Source organism: Podarcis liolepis, assembly GCF_965112155.1.
Source record: "Podarcis liolepis genome assembly, chromosome: 16".
Classification (NCBI taxonomy): Eukaryota; Metazoa; Chordata; class Lepidosauria; order Squamata; family Lacertidae; genus Podarcis; species Podarcis liolepis.
Genome location: NC_139567.1, coordinates 30,448,658 through 30,465,723, shown reverse-complemented (window position 1 = coordinate 30,465,723; position 17,066 = coordinate 30,448,658). Strand labels below are relative to the sequence as shown.

At 42.2% G+C, this 17,066-nt stretch overlaps 1 protein-coding gene across 2 annotated transcripts; it reads left to right on the top strand.

Annotated features, from left to right (window-relative positions):
* Positions 1 to 1,752: 1,752 nt before the first annotated feature.
* HSF5 (heat shock transcription factor 5) lies at positions 1,753 to 16,917 on the top strand. Of its 2 annotated transcripts, none has more exons than XM_083479276.1 (6): positions 1,753 to 2,844; positions 6,986 to 7,357; positions 10,535 to 10,632; positions 11,850 to 12,380; positions 12,890 to 13,067; positions 15,032 to 16,917. In XM_083479276.1, the coding sequence occupies exons 1-6, from the start codon at positions 1,989 to 1,991 to the stop codon at positions 15,100 to 15,102; spliced, it is 2,106 nt and encodes a 701-aa protein (XP_083335402.1). In that variant the 5' UTR covers positions 1,753 to 1,988; the 3' UTR covers positions 15,103 to 16,917. The 2 variants fall into 2 exon arrangements, with proteins under 2 accessions (XP_083335402.1, XP_083335403.1); XM_083479277.1 differs by having other exon boundaries at positions 1,756 to 2,778.
* Positions 16,918 to 17,066: the final 149 nt, after the last annotated feature.

Below are 17,066 nucleotides of genomic sequence, written 5' to 3'. Positions count from 1 at the left end.
ATATTCAACACATGGCAGGCAATGTTTTTATATGGCTTTTCAGGCAAAACAAAGCCATTTAGATAAAATCATTCAAATGGCCTTTGGCAACCTGGTGCCCTTCAGATGTTTTGGATAATTGTTCCCATCAGCCCCAGCCAGCTGGTCCAAGGTCTGCATTCCCTCACAGGGCAACTTTCCAGGGCCTGTATGTATGCCAGTGTTGGGCAGGGCCACAGGCAAAAGTGGCTGGAGGAACAGATATGACTCTTCCCTTTGGACAGAAGGGAAGCCATGTAAAAGTCAGAATTTCCACACAGACACACGCTTCCACCCCAGCAAGCAAAGAAGCAGTCACAGCTCAGGGGTGTATTCCAGACATGCAAAAGCACTCAAAGGCCATTGCTGCTGCCGCATTTTTACAGGAGAGGTTTCCTAACCCATGCCACCAAGCCTGAGTTGACAAATGACTAAAGCCTATTTTGGAAAAGCCATCTTAAAATATCCCCCCTTTTTTTAAAGTGTGGGGGTGGGGGCTCAGACCTACTTGGCAACCCTGCTGATTGTAAGGCCACCTGCGGGGCCCTGTGCATTTCATTCATATAAAGCACCTAGTATATTTTTGGCACTTACATAAATTGGGGTGACAATTCTAAGAGCATGGGGCGAGGTTTGTTAGTTTATTGGTGGCAAGGGGGAAAGCTCTGTATATGCACAGAGCTACATTTATTACATTTAATTATTTTCAGATTTAGGTGGCAATTACAGTTAAGGGTGGGTACCGCTAGTGTAATGTTCAAACACTATGGTTTATGTATATGCATTTTTTGCATAAGTTGGGAAAGTGTCCTGAACACATGCAGTTCTCCCTCAATCACCAAGTTTGAGAATGAGGAACATAGGAACCCAGCTGCTGTGTTTGGCCAAAGGGGACCCATCAAGTCCAGCATCCTGTTCTCACCATTGATGGTAACATCCTCTAGGAAAAGCCAGCCAGCCAGCCACCCATTCACTGGCTCAGAGCACCCTTTTTAATTTGTAAAAGTTATGGGACTCAGGCTACGTACACCACATTGAGTTCCATGGAGGAAAGGGGATATAAAGGTAATAAAAATTGTAGTATCCATGTCAAGTTGTGAGCCAACAGGAATTTTATTCATGTGCTGTGTGTAATGTATTTTTGGCCTGTTTATGAAGGAGGTGATTCCAAGAGTACAGAATCTTGTGCTCTTGAGGTGAGGGCAAAGCATCCTTTGTACAGAGGCTCATTTGTTACAACCTATACCAATTTGCTATATGTTAACTATTTCCATGATGCGCATTTGTGTTTACGTCGCCAAGGTGTATATTGTTTTTGTTTTTTAATGACATTTGCACATGATCTCAGGGAGGGAGTAAAAGGGAACTCTGAAAACTGAGGTGATTATTATTTTAAAAGATGCACTTGTTCAGTTTGCAAAAATAGCACGCAAACGAAGCAAAGAACTGCGAGATGCGGATTTGGGGGCGAGGGGAGGAAATGGATGAGAAAATCCATAAGATTTTCGCAGGTATCAAGTCGCCTATCCCAAAGATAGCCTGGCAACACACGAAGCACGTGCCGCCGCGTGTGCAATACGTTATCGTTACTATTTACTGTTTTGTCAAATGATTATTGTTGTCGTCGTTGTTGTGTCTATATTTTTATGTGTTTGCCCAATCGCCGTTGTTGTGGGGGGTCGGTTGTGCGGTTTTGGCGGGAGACAACGAGAGCAGCCTCTTCGCGTGCCTTTCCAGCCCGCCTCTGCCTCGACGGTGGCGGCCCCGCGCGTGATTGACGGCGGCGGCCGTTGGGGGAGGGAAAAAAAAGCCGCCGGTCCCTCGCGCCGTCCGTCCGTCCGTTGGGCCGTCCTGAGGCGCGGGCCATGGGGGCAGGAAACGAGTGAAAGGAAAGGGGAAAGAAGGAGGGGTGTCTCGCTCTGAGGTGCGCGCGAGGCCTCGCCGCCCGTTTCTTCCTCCTCAGAAGCGCCATGGAGGACCCGCTGCTGTCGGCGGCGCCCATCAACCCCAACAACTTCCCGGCCAAGCTGTGGCGGCTGGTGAACAGCCCGCGCTTCCGCTCCATCCGCTGGGACGCCCGCGGCGAAGGGCTCCTCATTGACCAGCCCTTGTTCGAGGCGGAGCTCCTGGGCGCCGGGGGAGGAGGAGCAGGAGGAGGAGGAGCCGGGGGAGGCGCGGCGGTGGCGGCCGTTGGGGGAGGCGGCCCAGGCGGCGATGGAGGCGGCGCCTCGGCCTCGTCGTCGGGCGTCCCCTCAGGGCCGCCCGCCTCCCCGGAGCTATTCAAGACCACCAACTTCACCAGCTTCATCCGCCAGCTCAACCTGTACGGCTTCCGAAAAGTGGTGCTGGGCCCGCCCGGAGGGGGAGGCGGAGGAGGGTCGGCCTCGTCTTCTTCGGCCTCCTCGGCTTCCTCCTCTTCCCCGGCTTCGTCGTCGTCCTCGGCCCCCGGCGGCCCTTTGCACCATTTCCACAGCCCGCACTTTCGCCGCGACCGGCCCGACCTGTTGGTGCACCTCAAGCGCCTGACCAGCGCCAACAAAGCCAAGCTGGCCGCCGGGCTGGAAGTCACCAGCCGCCCGCCCAACCGCTTCCAGCGCCTCCTCAGCACTTCCCTGCACGGCGGGGAGGCCCTCCTGGCGCAGCAGCATCAGCACCACCAGCAGCACAACAGCCCCGCGGGGCAGGCCGCCGCCGCCGTGGCAGCAGCAGCAGCCGCCTCCGCCGCCGGGGCGGCCGCCAAGAGCAGCGACAACAAGCCCGGTGAGAGAGACGGCGCGACGCAGCAACAGCTCCTGCAAGACCAGAAGGCTCTTGAGCACGTGCAGAGTAACCACAGCCTGCCAAGGGGAAGAGGGGCCGTCGAAAGAGCCTCCAGGGTTCAACCTCACCCCCCCACCCACCCACAAAAAAAGCATTTAGTTTCTTGGACAAGGGCAGCAAAAAGCTTTGTGGCACCCATTTTATGGATCTCTTTAGGCAGCAGTCCTAGCTCTACTTACCTAGGAGTGAGCTCTGTGGGATTCAGTAGAGCTTACTTCTGAGTAGACATTTAAATTGCTTACAGACTGCTTCAATAGTTAAAAATCCCAGTGTGCTGTGCAAAAGAATAAAAAACATTCAATGCATGTGTTAAAACCCACCAATATAAAATAACAGCGTAAAATAAAATTTATCTGTCACGGTAATATATAGACCAGGTAAATAGAAAAGGCTTCGATGGAACTAAGACATTTTTAGCATATGTAGTTGGCATGTGCCTTAGTTCCAAATATGAATTAGCTAAAGATGAATCTTAAAACTGAAAAAAGGCATAAACATTCTGCTTCAACAGAATCACCAAGTGTTGCCCACAGTTGACAGTTCTGTCTATGTGTAGATTACACATATGTATATGGTCACACAGGATGGAAGTTCATGTCATAATAAATATATTAGCCTTTAAGGTGCCACAAAACTTGGTCTGCTCCAGAAACAACACACAGTGACCCCCCCCCCCCATTCTTAGCAGCCCATGGAGAGCTGCTGCCACTGAAAATACATAGAATTGGACTGTATGTTCATGGCCCCTTACAGCAAAATTCACTTTCATTTTTACATGGAAACTTCTAGTCCCACATAATGGTTGGATGTATGAATGTGGCTGCAGTTACTCAGTGCTGATGTGGAATGCATATGACAGGCACGCACCAGGGTTTAGTTCTAGCATTCAGATTTAAGCCCCCTATGAACACCTCCCACAAGTTGAAAGCACCTTGGTACCACATGTGGACATAGTTCCATTCATGCACATGCCTCTGCCCAATTTCCTAGGGTATGAAAATAGACACTGTTGAAATTCATCTAGCCTCTTTTCAAGTAATCATGCCATTCACTTCAGTTCTAACATTCTCTGAAACAGCCTTTTGGTCCAGATTAAACCCCATCCTCTGGATCTATAATCACAAAAACGCTTGTTTGAATCTCCCACTGTGTCCATATGTACTGACTGAAAGGGCAGGAGGAAAATCCATTCTGTTACCATCTTAAGCTATCCAGCTTCTGAGTACCATAGGAAAGTTCAGATACCTCCACAAGCATCTAATTTATATTAACTAAAATTAAACACGCAACCTCAGAAAACAAGATCACAGGATATTCACAAAGTCATACTCCAGAAGGTTGGTGGTGGTAGCAGGTGCTCTATCTCCTTCCCTCTCCCACTTCATGTGTTTCAGCTCTGCAATGCCTTAGCTGAGAAGACTCCTCCCACCACAAACTCCATCTACATTACTGTTGCACTCATTGCGATAGAGATGTGGGGCAAGAGTCTCTTCTATTGCAAATCAGTGCAGAGTAACTCCCCCTTCATGATACTGTCCTATTGCATAATGCATATACTGTAAATTTCAAGTTTGCTTTCTTCAGAGAACAATGGAAAATAAAGAACCTGAGATCCTAGTCAGGGCTACAATTTATTAATTTTTTTTGAGGAGAAACAGGTGGTTAAGTGGACTGAATTTTGCTGCGTAGATATGCCCACAAATACATTTTATCTGTTCCCAACCTTTAGGGCAAGTGTGCACCAGCTCATTTTGTACACTAGTTGTCGCTGTATACTGCAATTAGCTGGTGCAGTTTGCATCTTATATCACCCCCCCCCCCAAGAAAAAGTAGAGCACCTCTATAAAGAAGAATTAGTCTTGCTAAACAAATTGGACCATTTCTTATCCTAGCCATTGTCTCACTCTTCCTTTACTACTTTCCTCAGCCCAAGGAATAATGATATTTATTTTTATAGCTGCTACAATTAAGCAACGTTCACAAGCCTCTCCTCTTTTGCATACCCAGTAGGGGGCAAAAATGACTGCACAGTATTTCGAGCCCTAGCCTCAAACCCAAAGAGGAGGTTGTGTAGCTGATGGTCATACTAGGTTAATGATACAAAAGGAAAGGAAACAGGAGGCAAAACATTGGGTTGGAGATTGCCCTTCCTCCATTTTTAACACAATATACATTTTTAATTTATATCTATCTTCCCCCCAGCTCAGTCTGAGGAGGAAATGTATAAACATCAATAATGGGTGAAAGTACTGCTAACCTCTGCAGGGAGATAAAGAAGGCCCACCCTTTAGAAGAGCAGTGCATTTGCCTGAGATATACACCTTATAGACAGGGATTCTTCACACAATTCCTACACAAATACCACATCCATACAAGAAAAGCCCACAAATACAATAGAATGTGACAAATAGGAAACTGGTCTATGCAGCTCAATATTGTCTGTGCTGACTGGCAGGGGCTCTCCACGGGTTCAGGCAAGGAGTCTCTCCCAGCCCCTTTTGGAGTTCTGGATGTTTGGTATTGAACTTGGGACCTTTTGCATACACTGTGCCATGGCCCTTGTTAATTTCTTTTTAAACAAATTTATTTAAAACATCCACTTATCCTCAGTTTAGCTCAGGGAAGTGAATAACATTGAATTAAAACAATGTTAGCTGTTTTAACAGTGGAAATGCTGAAGCAGCAGGATATAAAACAACAAATTGCCATTAAAAATATTTTATCTAGAGATCCTATACGAATAAAAATAAAAATACAAGGACAACTTCTCATGGTCAAAACTCTGGTTAGTTTTAAAAAACCAAACAGCTGTCAGTCTGTTAACTGGGCGAGAGTTATAATAAGAGCTCTGCCTCATGAGACTGAAGGCCTATCTAGTCCAGCATCCTGTTCTCACAGTGGCCTACCAGATGCCTTTAAGAAGCCCACAAGCAGAAGATGAGTGCAACAGCACTTTATTGATTTGTGATTCCCTGGCAGCCAGCAGTTGGTATTCAGGGACATACGTAGTCTGAATGGCCTGGTCTGTTTCTAGACCCAGCTCTGCATACTGGTGCTTACCTTTAGAGCCCGTCAGGGTTTGAGACTGTAAATAATAATAATAATAATAATAATAATAATAATAATAATAATATAGCAAGTGGCAACCAGAGAAAGGGATGATGGTGTCCCATTTCCAAGGTATGCCTACTAAAGATGCTCTCCTGGCTTTCCACACTGATGCTGTTTTAGCGTTAGTTAAAGCTCTTTCTTAGTTATTTTAATTGTGAATATTAATTTCTGGTTAGTTTTTTATTTGCTTTTCTGTTGCTTTTAGATTTTATTGTGTTTTCGTTTCTTTATTTTAAAATTTGATAACAATAGTGTGTATATTTGTTATAAACTTCCCTGGGATCTTTTTGGGGTGCAGGACACAAATACCTTAATATATAAATGAAAACTATGCAAGGAGCCTCCATCACACTGCACTCCTCCAGTTTCAATTTGCACATATAATTCAAAAGAGTTTGCAACACTGATGTGGCAGTAAAGTCAGGCTATTGGCATCATGGTCCTGCCTGTTATCTAAATGGCAGCTTCTGATTCTGAGCTGGAAATTCAGGCTGTGTATCCCTCTAAAATTTAAGCTTTGTAGTGAGATCCTGGGCATAGTTTGATGCGAAAAACAGGAAGGGCTCACAGTTAAATCCTGGATCAGGGCTGTACACATGGATGGACAAATATGTCAATTTCACTTTCTCCGGTTCCTCATTTTTCCAATCTTAAATCCAGTTCACATTTCTGCAGCAATTTTTTTTTTAATAATCCTCAAGAAAATGTGTTGGCTATTAATGTGAATTTCTCATAATAAGCACATTTCTGCATGCAGTTTTGACTATTTTTTTGCAAGCAGTTTCCCAGATGCAGAATATGTTTTTTGTATGTTATTTTCAGTAATATATGCATTTTTGTGACACTTTCCCCAAACTCAGCAAATACAATAGAGATAAAAATCATTAAGACCTTTAAATCAGAAATAACTTAAAATGCTTGCTGAAATAAAATGCTTGCTCTCTGTAATATTTTAATTATAGCTAATATTGAGGTATCTACTGTTTTATGCTTGTTAATAATCCAGTGAATACTTTCTTTCCCTCTCCCTATGCAGCACCACTGACTTTAGGACAGTTTCACCGGTCTTTTCGGCGAGATAATTTATCTCCATACTCATACCTGTCACCATCATCTCACAACCAAAATACCTTCCCACTGAAAGGTTCAGAACGGACTCCTCTTCCTCCAAGAACATGGCAGAACTCCCTTGGGATGCTCCCAGGGCAGGTGGAGACATCAACTTTTTCTGACAAAGGAGTTCCATTTCCTGTGCTCCAGAGGTTTCCAACTGAGGTAACTTACACTCTGCAGCCCAGCGCTACCTCAGTGCACATTCAGCAAGGACCGCAGACGATTGCTGCATCATCCCAGAAATATACCAGTTACGCAGCTTCAGCACCATACTCCCAAGCTTACTACCCAACAGGTAACCTGATCTAGGTATTTCAGAAAACAACAACATACAAGTGTGCTTTAATGCAGGGTGGGCAGAAAGCAAATGGTAGATAATGGGATTATTCAGACTAGATTGGGAAGAGTTTCTGACTCCCAGTTGTTTAACAATAGCAAGAGCAGACCGCCGCCCTCCTCACCTAAAAAAAAAAAAAGCCTGTTAGAAGCTCTGATCTGTAGTAATTCAGATATAGAATGATACTTACGTAGGGTATTCAAGTGTAGGGCTCATGGATTATAGGGTAGACCATTTACTCTGCCCCATGGGCCACTACTTTGAATCTGGCTTCCTTCACAGGCACAATTTTGTACCTTTATCTAGTTGCAGGATTTGGTGGATTTCTCATCAAAGTAAATTCCACAAGCCTAATGTCTGTACAGGATGAATATATATTATATATAGTGGGAAGAAGAAAATGCAAATAAAGTAAATCCAAAAAGAAGGCATTTATTTTCTTGAATTTTTTTCAAAAGATACATCCCATTTGAACAGTGCTTGGCCCTTTATACAAGACTTATATCATTGCAATTGAACACTGATTACAGGAGCGTTAAGTAGGCTTTCTCTGTAGTGAACGGTTTTTTAGTATTGGGCTGGCATTAGTTAAAAGGCACAGGCCATTGTGGATTATTTTTCATCTCATAGTCCCATCCACTGTCCTCATTATATATTTTGGAAGGAAACTTGTGACACTGTTGTAGGGCATTTAGGGTGGAATCACCATTCCTCATTTTCTATTTTTTGCAGTCCATCCACACAACATCGTTACCAATCTTCTTATTTTCCTGGAGGCTTTTCTTATGGCTATTTGAAAAATGGTTCATAGTGCTCCTTTTTCATCTTTTCAAAAGTTGTGGTTTAATTGCTTATAGTGGGCAGAGGAATCTATCACCATTTTTCATATCTGCTGCAATTGTTTTCTGGTGTATGGGTTGGGAACGCTGTATTGGTGCTGCTTTCCCAGCAGGGAGACAAACTTCAACTGATCAGTGTTCCTGGATGTATTCAGATCTTACCACAATGGCGCACAACCAGATTCAGAAGAAGGAATATATAAAGTGAAGTGACCTCTGAAATACAGTGGACATTATGTGAATAATGTTGTGCATATACAATATAATATGTTACATATGGGCAGAGAGACAAAAGTATGAACGTAACAAAAATATCACAACAGAAGGACAGAAAAAATTAGATACTCTAAACAAAGTGTATTCCCACTAAGGAACAGGCTTGGCTTATGGCTCTTCCTTTGTTCACCTGAAAATTATGTTGCAATACTTCCCACCTTTGTCCCCCATTGTTTAATTCATTCATTCAATAATGGGGGGAAAGTTTGTATGCACAGATCAGCTCTTGTGGGCACAAAAAAAGGATGCTTCACTTGGAAGAGATTCATCTGCTAATTGGAAGCATACATGCAGAACAATCTGGCTTACACATCCCTCTGCAGCAGGCTTGTTTGGAGGAGTCCCAAGAAGAGCAGCAGGTACGCAGCCGTCTCTTCTTGTGGCTTCCTTGCTAAGATTGGGTTTTAGGTACCACTACTAGAGCCAGGTTGGGACAGATAGATCTGACCTATGGGACGCAATTTATTGTAGAAATGTTGTGCAAACCAGCCCTGAGTCTGGTTAATCACCATTATTGGGCTTGGAAGGTGTTTTTCTGGGTCATATAGAGAGGTAACCCCCATGGGGTCTTTTTTGCCAATATTCAGAGCATGGTGCTTGGGCTATCTACATGAGGTTTTACCTGCAGCGGGCACTTCTAGCCTAGATTCATTACTTGCCTCTTATTTGGAATGCATTACAGCCTGCCATGCCAGCAGTGAACTGATTTCATTTTAGTTTGAATGAGACAAGCAGTTCTTTACATTTTAGAGCTTTTTTTACAACACAATAAGTTTGCAATTGCCACTCATTTGTTGGGAGAGTAAGGATCTTGAGGATTTTTCCGGTCCTAGTTACAATAGTAGGAAAATGTAATTGCCCCTTGAGCTGGTATCACACTTGTGAACATAAGCTGGTTGCCAAATTACAGCAACTGCCCTGTGGGAAGGGACCTCTGATGCCTGCTCCTGCTCCAGTGAGGCTGGTGTGGTTCTTGGGTCACCTCCAAACTGTTAGTTTTCTGAAGCGATTCGAGCACATACCAGAAAATTTAGGTTTGCACAAGTAAAGTGGATTAAAGGGCTCTCTTGCCCCAGTGAGAGAAATCCACTTTTAAAAAAAATAAAGCTGACTTTTTGCAATTGGAAAAGTGATGGGAAAATGTGTGGGATGAACACGGGATTAACAGGCAACACCTCACAAGCAGATCAAAATGAATTTTCAATGTTGCATAGCCTCTCTGCAAAATCAGAACTCATGACCAATAAAGACTTGATAGAGTCTAGCCTCCATGTAAGCTTTGTGCAAGCAAATGTGGAAGAGCTCTGTTGTATTTTATAAGTGCTGTTAGCCACCTTGAGGACACTAGTGAAAAAGCAACTAAAAAAATAATACATGAGCACAGCGTGGAATTTATTTATTTAACAAAATTGATGTAAAACCAAAGAAACATCAAAGTGGTTTACAAAAAAGTGGAATACGGTTGCATGATTGTTATATACCTTGTAAAGTGTCTTTTTAAGATCACTGTGAAAAGCAGTACAAATCCATACTCACTCATCCCACTGGCTGATGTTCTAAATAAGTTTTATCATTTATATTCATGTATGGTGTGAATGTCTTCTAAATTAAGAAAGAAAACTGGACACAAAATAAGATAGACATTTATTCATACGTCAAAATCTAGACATTGTTGAGCAGGACCATATACTTTTCAGTAGAGCATGGGATTTTAAAAACGGAAATAGTAGCAAACATCAGCAAAACTATTCTCTCTTTTGGCAAGAGTACCCTGCTATTTTTGAAACCCTGTGTTTTTGCTTTCTATGTACGTCTTTGCCAAGCTGTGCATTCCTCCTCTTTAATACCTCTCTGAAACCAGGCTGTTCCTTCTCCATTATGTGCAGATAGAATATTGCATTTTTGTGCTAGTTTGGAGCTAGTAGAACTATAGTATGTATTTAAAAATACAATCCAGAGAGGTTTCTTAATGGTTGGGAAAGTTTATTATTATTATTTTACCTTTTCTTCCCCTTTCCAGCTGTATTACAGTGTTGCTCTCCACCTACCCACATGGATCCCTTAAGTGGCTGTGCTAGTCCTACTGCCTCAACCTATACACACTGCAGTTATTTTCAGGTGAGTCAAATAAGCAAGTATATTTGCCATGATCTAATGAGCCACTTTAGGCATACCTAATGCAATATTTGACTTTGAAGAGCAGACTCTTTTGATGTGCGCATCGCAAACTGTTTTTGAAGTTCTCTGTTTCAAAAGTGGCTTGCTATATGCCAGAGAGGAGCTGAAGATTGAGAAACACAAGACCAAAGCTTCCTTGGTCACACAGAACAAATTGAACATGCCTTTGGATCATAGCCCGTGTATCAAGAGAGTTTCATTCTGGTTCGCTACTTCAGCTACATATCAATGCATAAGAAGCATTATTTTGCAAAATTGAAAAATAAATGGAAAGAAAACACTTCATATAATAAGAGAGCTGGAAGGGACATTGTAGGTTATCAAGTCAATGTAAGATCTGCAATGGAAGAGACAACTACAGCATCCTTGTCAGACGTCCATCCAGTCTCTGCTTAAATAATTCATAAATGAAAGAATAGTGTGTGAACTCTTTACATTGTTTTGGAGCCAAATGACTGATATAAACAAGTACTCACAAATAACTATTTCAGTTTCCAAGAGAAGTAAAATTACTTTTCCTTTTAAAGTCATTTTCTTCTAAAATCGTTTTGCCTTACAAAAACCTTAACTAAAACTGTCTTTTAGAAACATTTTGTCTGAGGCCTTGTTATGTCTCATTGCCATACCACTTTACCCAGTATAGGGAGTAGGATGGGTCAGTTAAATTCCAGAAGGCTAAAGGGCTGTTTAGTGGAGGCAGCCAGCACACACACACACACACACACACACACACACACACACACACACTTGGTGGACTTGGCTTGGCTTGACTGTTTACCTCTCTTCTCTCACAGTGCAGGCCACAATCCTTTCCATCTGATGTGTTCATGGTATTGAAATAAAACATTTTTGTTTTTAATGAACATCAAAAATGCAGCAGCTCAGTGGTAGAACACCTCATTGAAAAGTTATCAGGTTCAATCCCCAGCTTCTCCAGCTAAATCTTTGTAAATCATCATCATCATCTCGATACACCAGGGTATCTGACATAGTATAAGAAGCTTTCCATGTTCATATGTTCCTAACCCCTAACCCAAGGGAGGGCATTTAACATTGTTTGTGGAGGGCCTAGTTGACATTGTTGAAAGAGCATAACATATATGCCAAAAACAAATAGATAAATGGAATAAATATATTTGTTGCCTTTACCTTGCCAGAACCCACCAATGCAATCTTCATACCCTGTTGAATTTCTACCTTCTAACTGGTCCTGCAACACCTCTGATGAAAACAAGAAGACAGAAGTAAACTTGGAGGCTGTCTTCCAGATTGTAGATGAGATGCATTCATCCCCCAAGTTGGAAATGGTGAAGGTGGAACCAGTGGAGAGCCAGTGTCCAACTTCACAGCCAAACCGAGGCCAGCAGTTATTAGTTAATCCGGGGAACAATGATGCACCTTCTTCAGGCCAGGCTAGCCACCTAGAACCTCTGACACCTGTGGGCTCAGATATTACATCCTTTGTGGTAGAATCAGAGCAAGCTATAGCATGCTCCTTGCCTCAGTCTCCTGAGTTTATTTACACTATCCACACCACTGAACCAGTGGAGAATACCACAGCGCAAATAGTGCAGCAGCCTGCAGCCACGCAGCCTACACCAGCAAAGCTGAAAGAACAGCTGAACCAATCTTCAACACAGTCTTCCATGGTGTTTGTACAGGAGGAACTTCCCTTTAGTCAGCCGCAGGTATGGTGTAATGCAGTGAAAAGGGGTACGACATTCTGCAGTGATAACCTAGCCTGAATATTTTTATGTGACAAACCAATATTTATATTACTACCAATATAACTTCTATTTACAGCATTGTTCATTTTCCAAAGTTATAAACATAAATATTCCATATTGCATGTCACATAGACTATTTAGATCACTGTATAGGTTTTGCTGAGAGACGTAATGCAGAAAGCTAGTGTGGTACAGTGGTTAGTGGGCTAAGACTGGGGAGACTTAAGTTCAAGTCCCCACTCAGCCAGAAAGCTCTCACTGGTTGACCTTGAGACAATCCTTTTCTCTCAGTCCAATCTCGCTCACAAAATTCTGAGTACATATAAGATGTACTCTTGGTCTCCTTAAAGTAAGGGCAGGATATAAATGTTTCAAATAAATAATATGGTGTAAAGTAACATCTTCAAGGGACTGTTAAAAGGACATTTATGTGAACACTTCATGGGGGATTTTTTGTGCATTTTTTAAAGGAGGATCCCAGTATCAAGTGTCAGACAAATCCATCAGAGACAGTTGTGTCTTCAGAGCAGATAGGATTCCTCCTTTCGGAGGTGGGTCCTCTCAGCAAATGTGCCAAAGATTCAGTTTCCTCCATCCAAACCAAATGCAGAGAAAGAAGGAGCAGTTCACAGAAGGGCAAATCCCCTGGTAAGAATGGCAGGCTTTAAGGATTTGTTGAAACAAATGTATTGTTGTGCGCCACCTCAATCTCTGAGCTGTGTGAAATTCCTGGGCTTCCAGGTGCTTACCCAGGGGTTGTGCTTTCTTTTGGGAACGAGGCACAGCAGGGACTGAAGTGTCTTTATGATATATGGTTTATTTACACATATATACAACCAGAGCCTACAATGGAAGGGTTAACAGTATTAGCACCCCAAGAGGTTTTTGTTTCTCCCATAGCCACAGGCTTGGATTCAAACAGACACCAAACATTGCTTTTGGCTCTCTTTCTAGCTTGCTGATTTTCTTCTAGGTCACACCCCTCCTAAACTCTAAATTCTGGTTTTATCTGTTGAGGGAGGGCCCCCCCAACCATTTGTGTCTCCCATGGAGCCCCTAAGCCTCTTTAATAGCTCATCACCCAGGCCATCACCTCACAGGAAGCTAGGTTGGCTTGATTAGATTTTAACATTTGCTGGATATAGGGATTAATGGGATCTGGTACCCATAAACTCAAAGCAGTTTTTATGCTAGGAATGTGTACCAGCCATAAGATTTGACTGTTGCTTTGTGTCTCTCAGGACTGAATTAGATTTGTTAAAACTGAGGGTGTTGTGTTCTCCACATTCACTATAATGTCACCTCTAAAAATGGCTATACCTTTCCCCCCGTTTTCATTGAACTGAATAAAATTTGCAGGCATAGCAGATCATCCAGGGGTTTTGTGCAGAGCACCTTTAAAACAAAGGGGAAAGTCTACATTTTCATTTTCTGTCATAGTTGAATGCAATTTGCAGGTATGGTCACCCCTTCTGAGGGAATGGAGCCTGCCTAATTTCACAATGATGGCTGTAGTGATTCTCCTCCAAGGACAGAATTTACCATTTTGGGGCGGGTAAATAGGGGATGGAGTGGGATGGTGGTGGAAGAAAGAGCATATATCCCTATGAATGGGGTGGGCATGTATCACACCCCAGCAAGAGCTCAGTGTTAAAGATGGTTAGTGCTAACGAGTTTATTCATAATCAAGGTGTGAAGCTGGTTAATAATCCTGGTTAGAGAATGCATCGTGATTAACTTTGGTTCCAGTGTAACCTTTAACAGTGATCAGAGTGACTGAGGAAGACATTAAACATGGGAGGCAAGCAGGTAGGAGAGGGAGTGTAGGATCTGCTGACCTGCTGCTGATCACTGGACAATGATTAAGGGACAGAGTTAAATCTCTGTTTGCCCTGTCAGTAATACATTTTTAACATGAATCACATTGTAGATGAGTAGGGGAGAACTATGTGTTACATTACACTCTTGTGTCATGAAATCCTGATCCTTTGCAGAGCAAACCCTGAAAGGCATGCACTGCACTAGACAAGGGTTTGGCAAAAAGGAAGAGCTCCATCATTCTCTGGGACTCTGCTCCTACAGAAGTTGTTGTTTAATTTATGAATCACCTTTTCAAGTGTTTCAAGGCAGTTAACAAATATGCCATAAATACTGCTAAACAAATTTAAACCACACAAAACAATGAAATATAGATTTTAAAATAGTACAAACTGGACACCTAAGACTGAGACCTTTTGATTCAGAAACAAAAATATCTTGAAGTGCTTCTAGAATGTACAGACCCCGCGTACCTCTTGTGTGCTGTTCCACAGAACAGGGGCAGCCACCCTGAAAGCCCTGCTCTAAGTTACTACTGAGTGGGCTGGCTGGATAGCTCAGCTGGTTAGAGTGTAGTCTTCTGTTACTGCTGCCAGTGCTCTGGAACCATTTTTAATTTACTGACATGGGGCTTGAACCTCCCAAGGATAAAGGCAGGTATTGGTGGGTGAGTTTCATGTGGAAAGTAACTGGCAAGGGAAGGCCTGAGCATGCATTTCTGCCTCTTAAGATGTAGCATGCATTTCCAGTGCCCTCCAAAGCAGATATTGAATTGCCCTTTCCATTCCTCCTAGATCTACATCTGCTAGTGGATGTGGCTTGCAAACAAGAACATTTTCCAAAGGAAGAAGAATTAAGGGAGTGAGAACTTGGTGGAAAGTGTGTGCAAATGCCGAGTAGTGGCCAGCTGGGGAAGAGCAGTGCCTTTCACTCCAAAAGGACTTTGGATACTTTTCCTTCGTTATTAACAAAACACTCTCCTTATCTGGTCATTTTTGTTTCACATGTAAATAGTCCCGTCATTGTTTTTATTATACCTCTTTCATAGGTTTAAATATTTTTTCTGGTCAATTTCTCCTGATTTATTTGCCCAAACTCTTTAAAAGTAGAAAACATGGTCTCTTGATAAACAGAAAAACTTAACATTCTCAGGGAGCTGTTCCAGTTGCAGAATGTTCTTTATTTTGCACTGGAATGTCTACACTGTGTTGTAGCAAACAGCAGCAGCAGCTTCTCCCACCCTTAGGACTGTTTAAAATTCATTTGGAGAGCATTTAAAGGTGGACGGTTTTCCAAAACAAACAGAACTCAAAGGAACTTGAGGTCTCAAAATCTGAGGTCCAAATTGGTCATTAATTCTAGAAAGGCACTCAGAATGATGAGCTCATATTCTAGGTCATTGCACAGGAAGTTTTCTTCTTTTTTGCATTTGTTCCTTTTCAACAGCAAATATTATCTTGTCTAAGAGAATAGCTGCTGCATATTTTATGTTAATGTAGCATTCTTGGGTTTTAATAATTTCCTCATTCTAGAGGCACTTTATAATAATTAGTTAAGGCAATTGTTGTTTTACTATATTGCTTAGTTTAAATATATCTTCTCAGGCTATTTTAACTTGTTTAACATAATTATATTTATTGATAATATATGTTAAAGAGCCATGTCTTTGCACTCCTATTTATTTGTGTTGTAAGTATATTGGTATATATGTGTGTGTGTTTGTGTGTGAATGATGTAGCACGGTGAGAATGTGCTTTAAGCTAGTTCACTCATATTTTCAGTGTCAAATTCTGCCACTGTGAAAAATGCACAAGAAAGCACTTGGAAAAAAGCAGAGAGAACAAACAGATCTGCAGCTTATTGCTCTCTTACATTCGTTATCTCCCAGTACCCATGTGAACAGCAGGATGAACCAAGGTCAGATGTACATACTCGGCTGGAGCCTCATATTAGACAGAGATCTTAATGTTATGTCTTTTCCTTCAGAAATGCCATTGCATATCTTACCAGATATTTTGAATACTTTGAGATAGCCCTCAATTAGTCTTCTGCAAGCTTGTTTTTCCATCTTGAAATTCAGTATTATTTTAAAACAAGCAGGTCAAATTGAGCTGGGAAATGCTATTGTAATCAGGGACTATCTAGCAGAGTCTCTGAGATGCTGAAACTGAATGGTAAGAGTTGTAGTAGTCATGTTGCTTGAATCCAAAATAGCTTAGTGATGGGTGTTTGGTGCCAGACTAGTATTGATCCATATTAATGCAGGCAAAACTGATTTTTTGACACTCTTTCATAGGATTATTCCAAAATTTCTCTAGTAGTCATTTATGAGCAATCAGTAAAGTAAGAGCTTTCACATGGGTCTGTAGTTTTAAAGCGGAATTAGGAAATTGTATTTATTATCTTTCTCCTGTCCATGAGCTAATTGAAACAAAGAGGCCAAGGAGCTGGATCTCCTGCCATATTTATAGGCACAATTATTTAATTTTACTGGCTCTTGAGCATTTGTAAGATAGCAAAAGGACATTCACACTGTCTAAAGAAATCTGCATAGAAATCTGCACAGTATCGCTGAAACTAATAGAACAGGGTTAACTCTCCAGAATAGGTCTTCTCAGTGTTTCCAGTTTTAGCCCTAATGTATGTAGTCAATAAACAATAAAGTGCCCACTCCAAAGAAGTCTACAGTTTCGTAGTTTGTTTTAAATTGAGTAGTGAATTACAAAAACATCCCACCCACTAAGTGTGAAAGGAGACTTGCATATCCATTGAGTTGTAACCTTCTACCGTAATGGTACAGTTCTGTCTTAAAGATCTAACAGCCAAGAA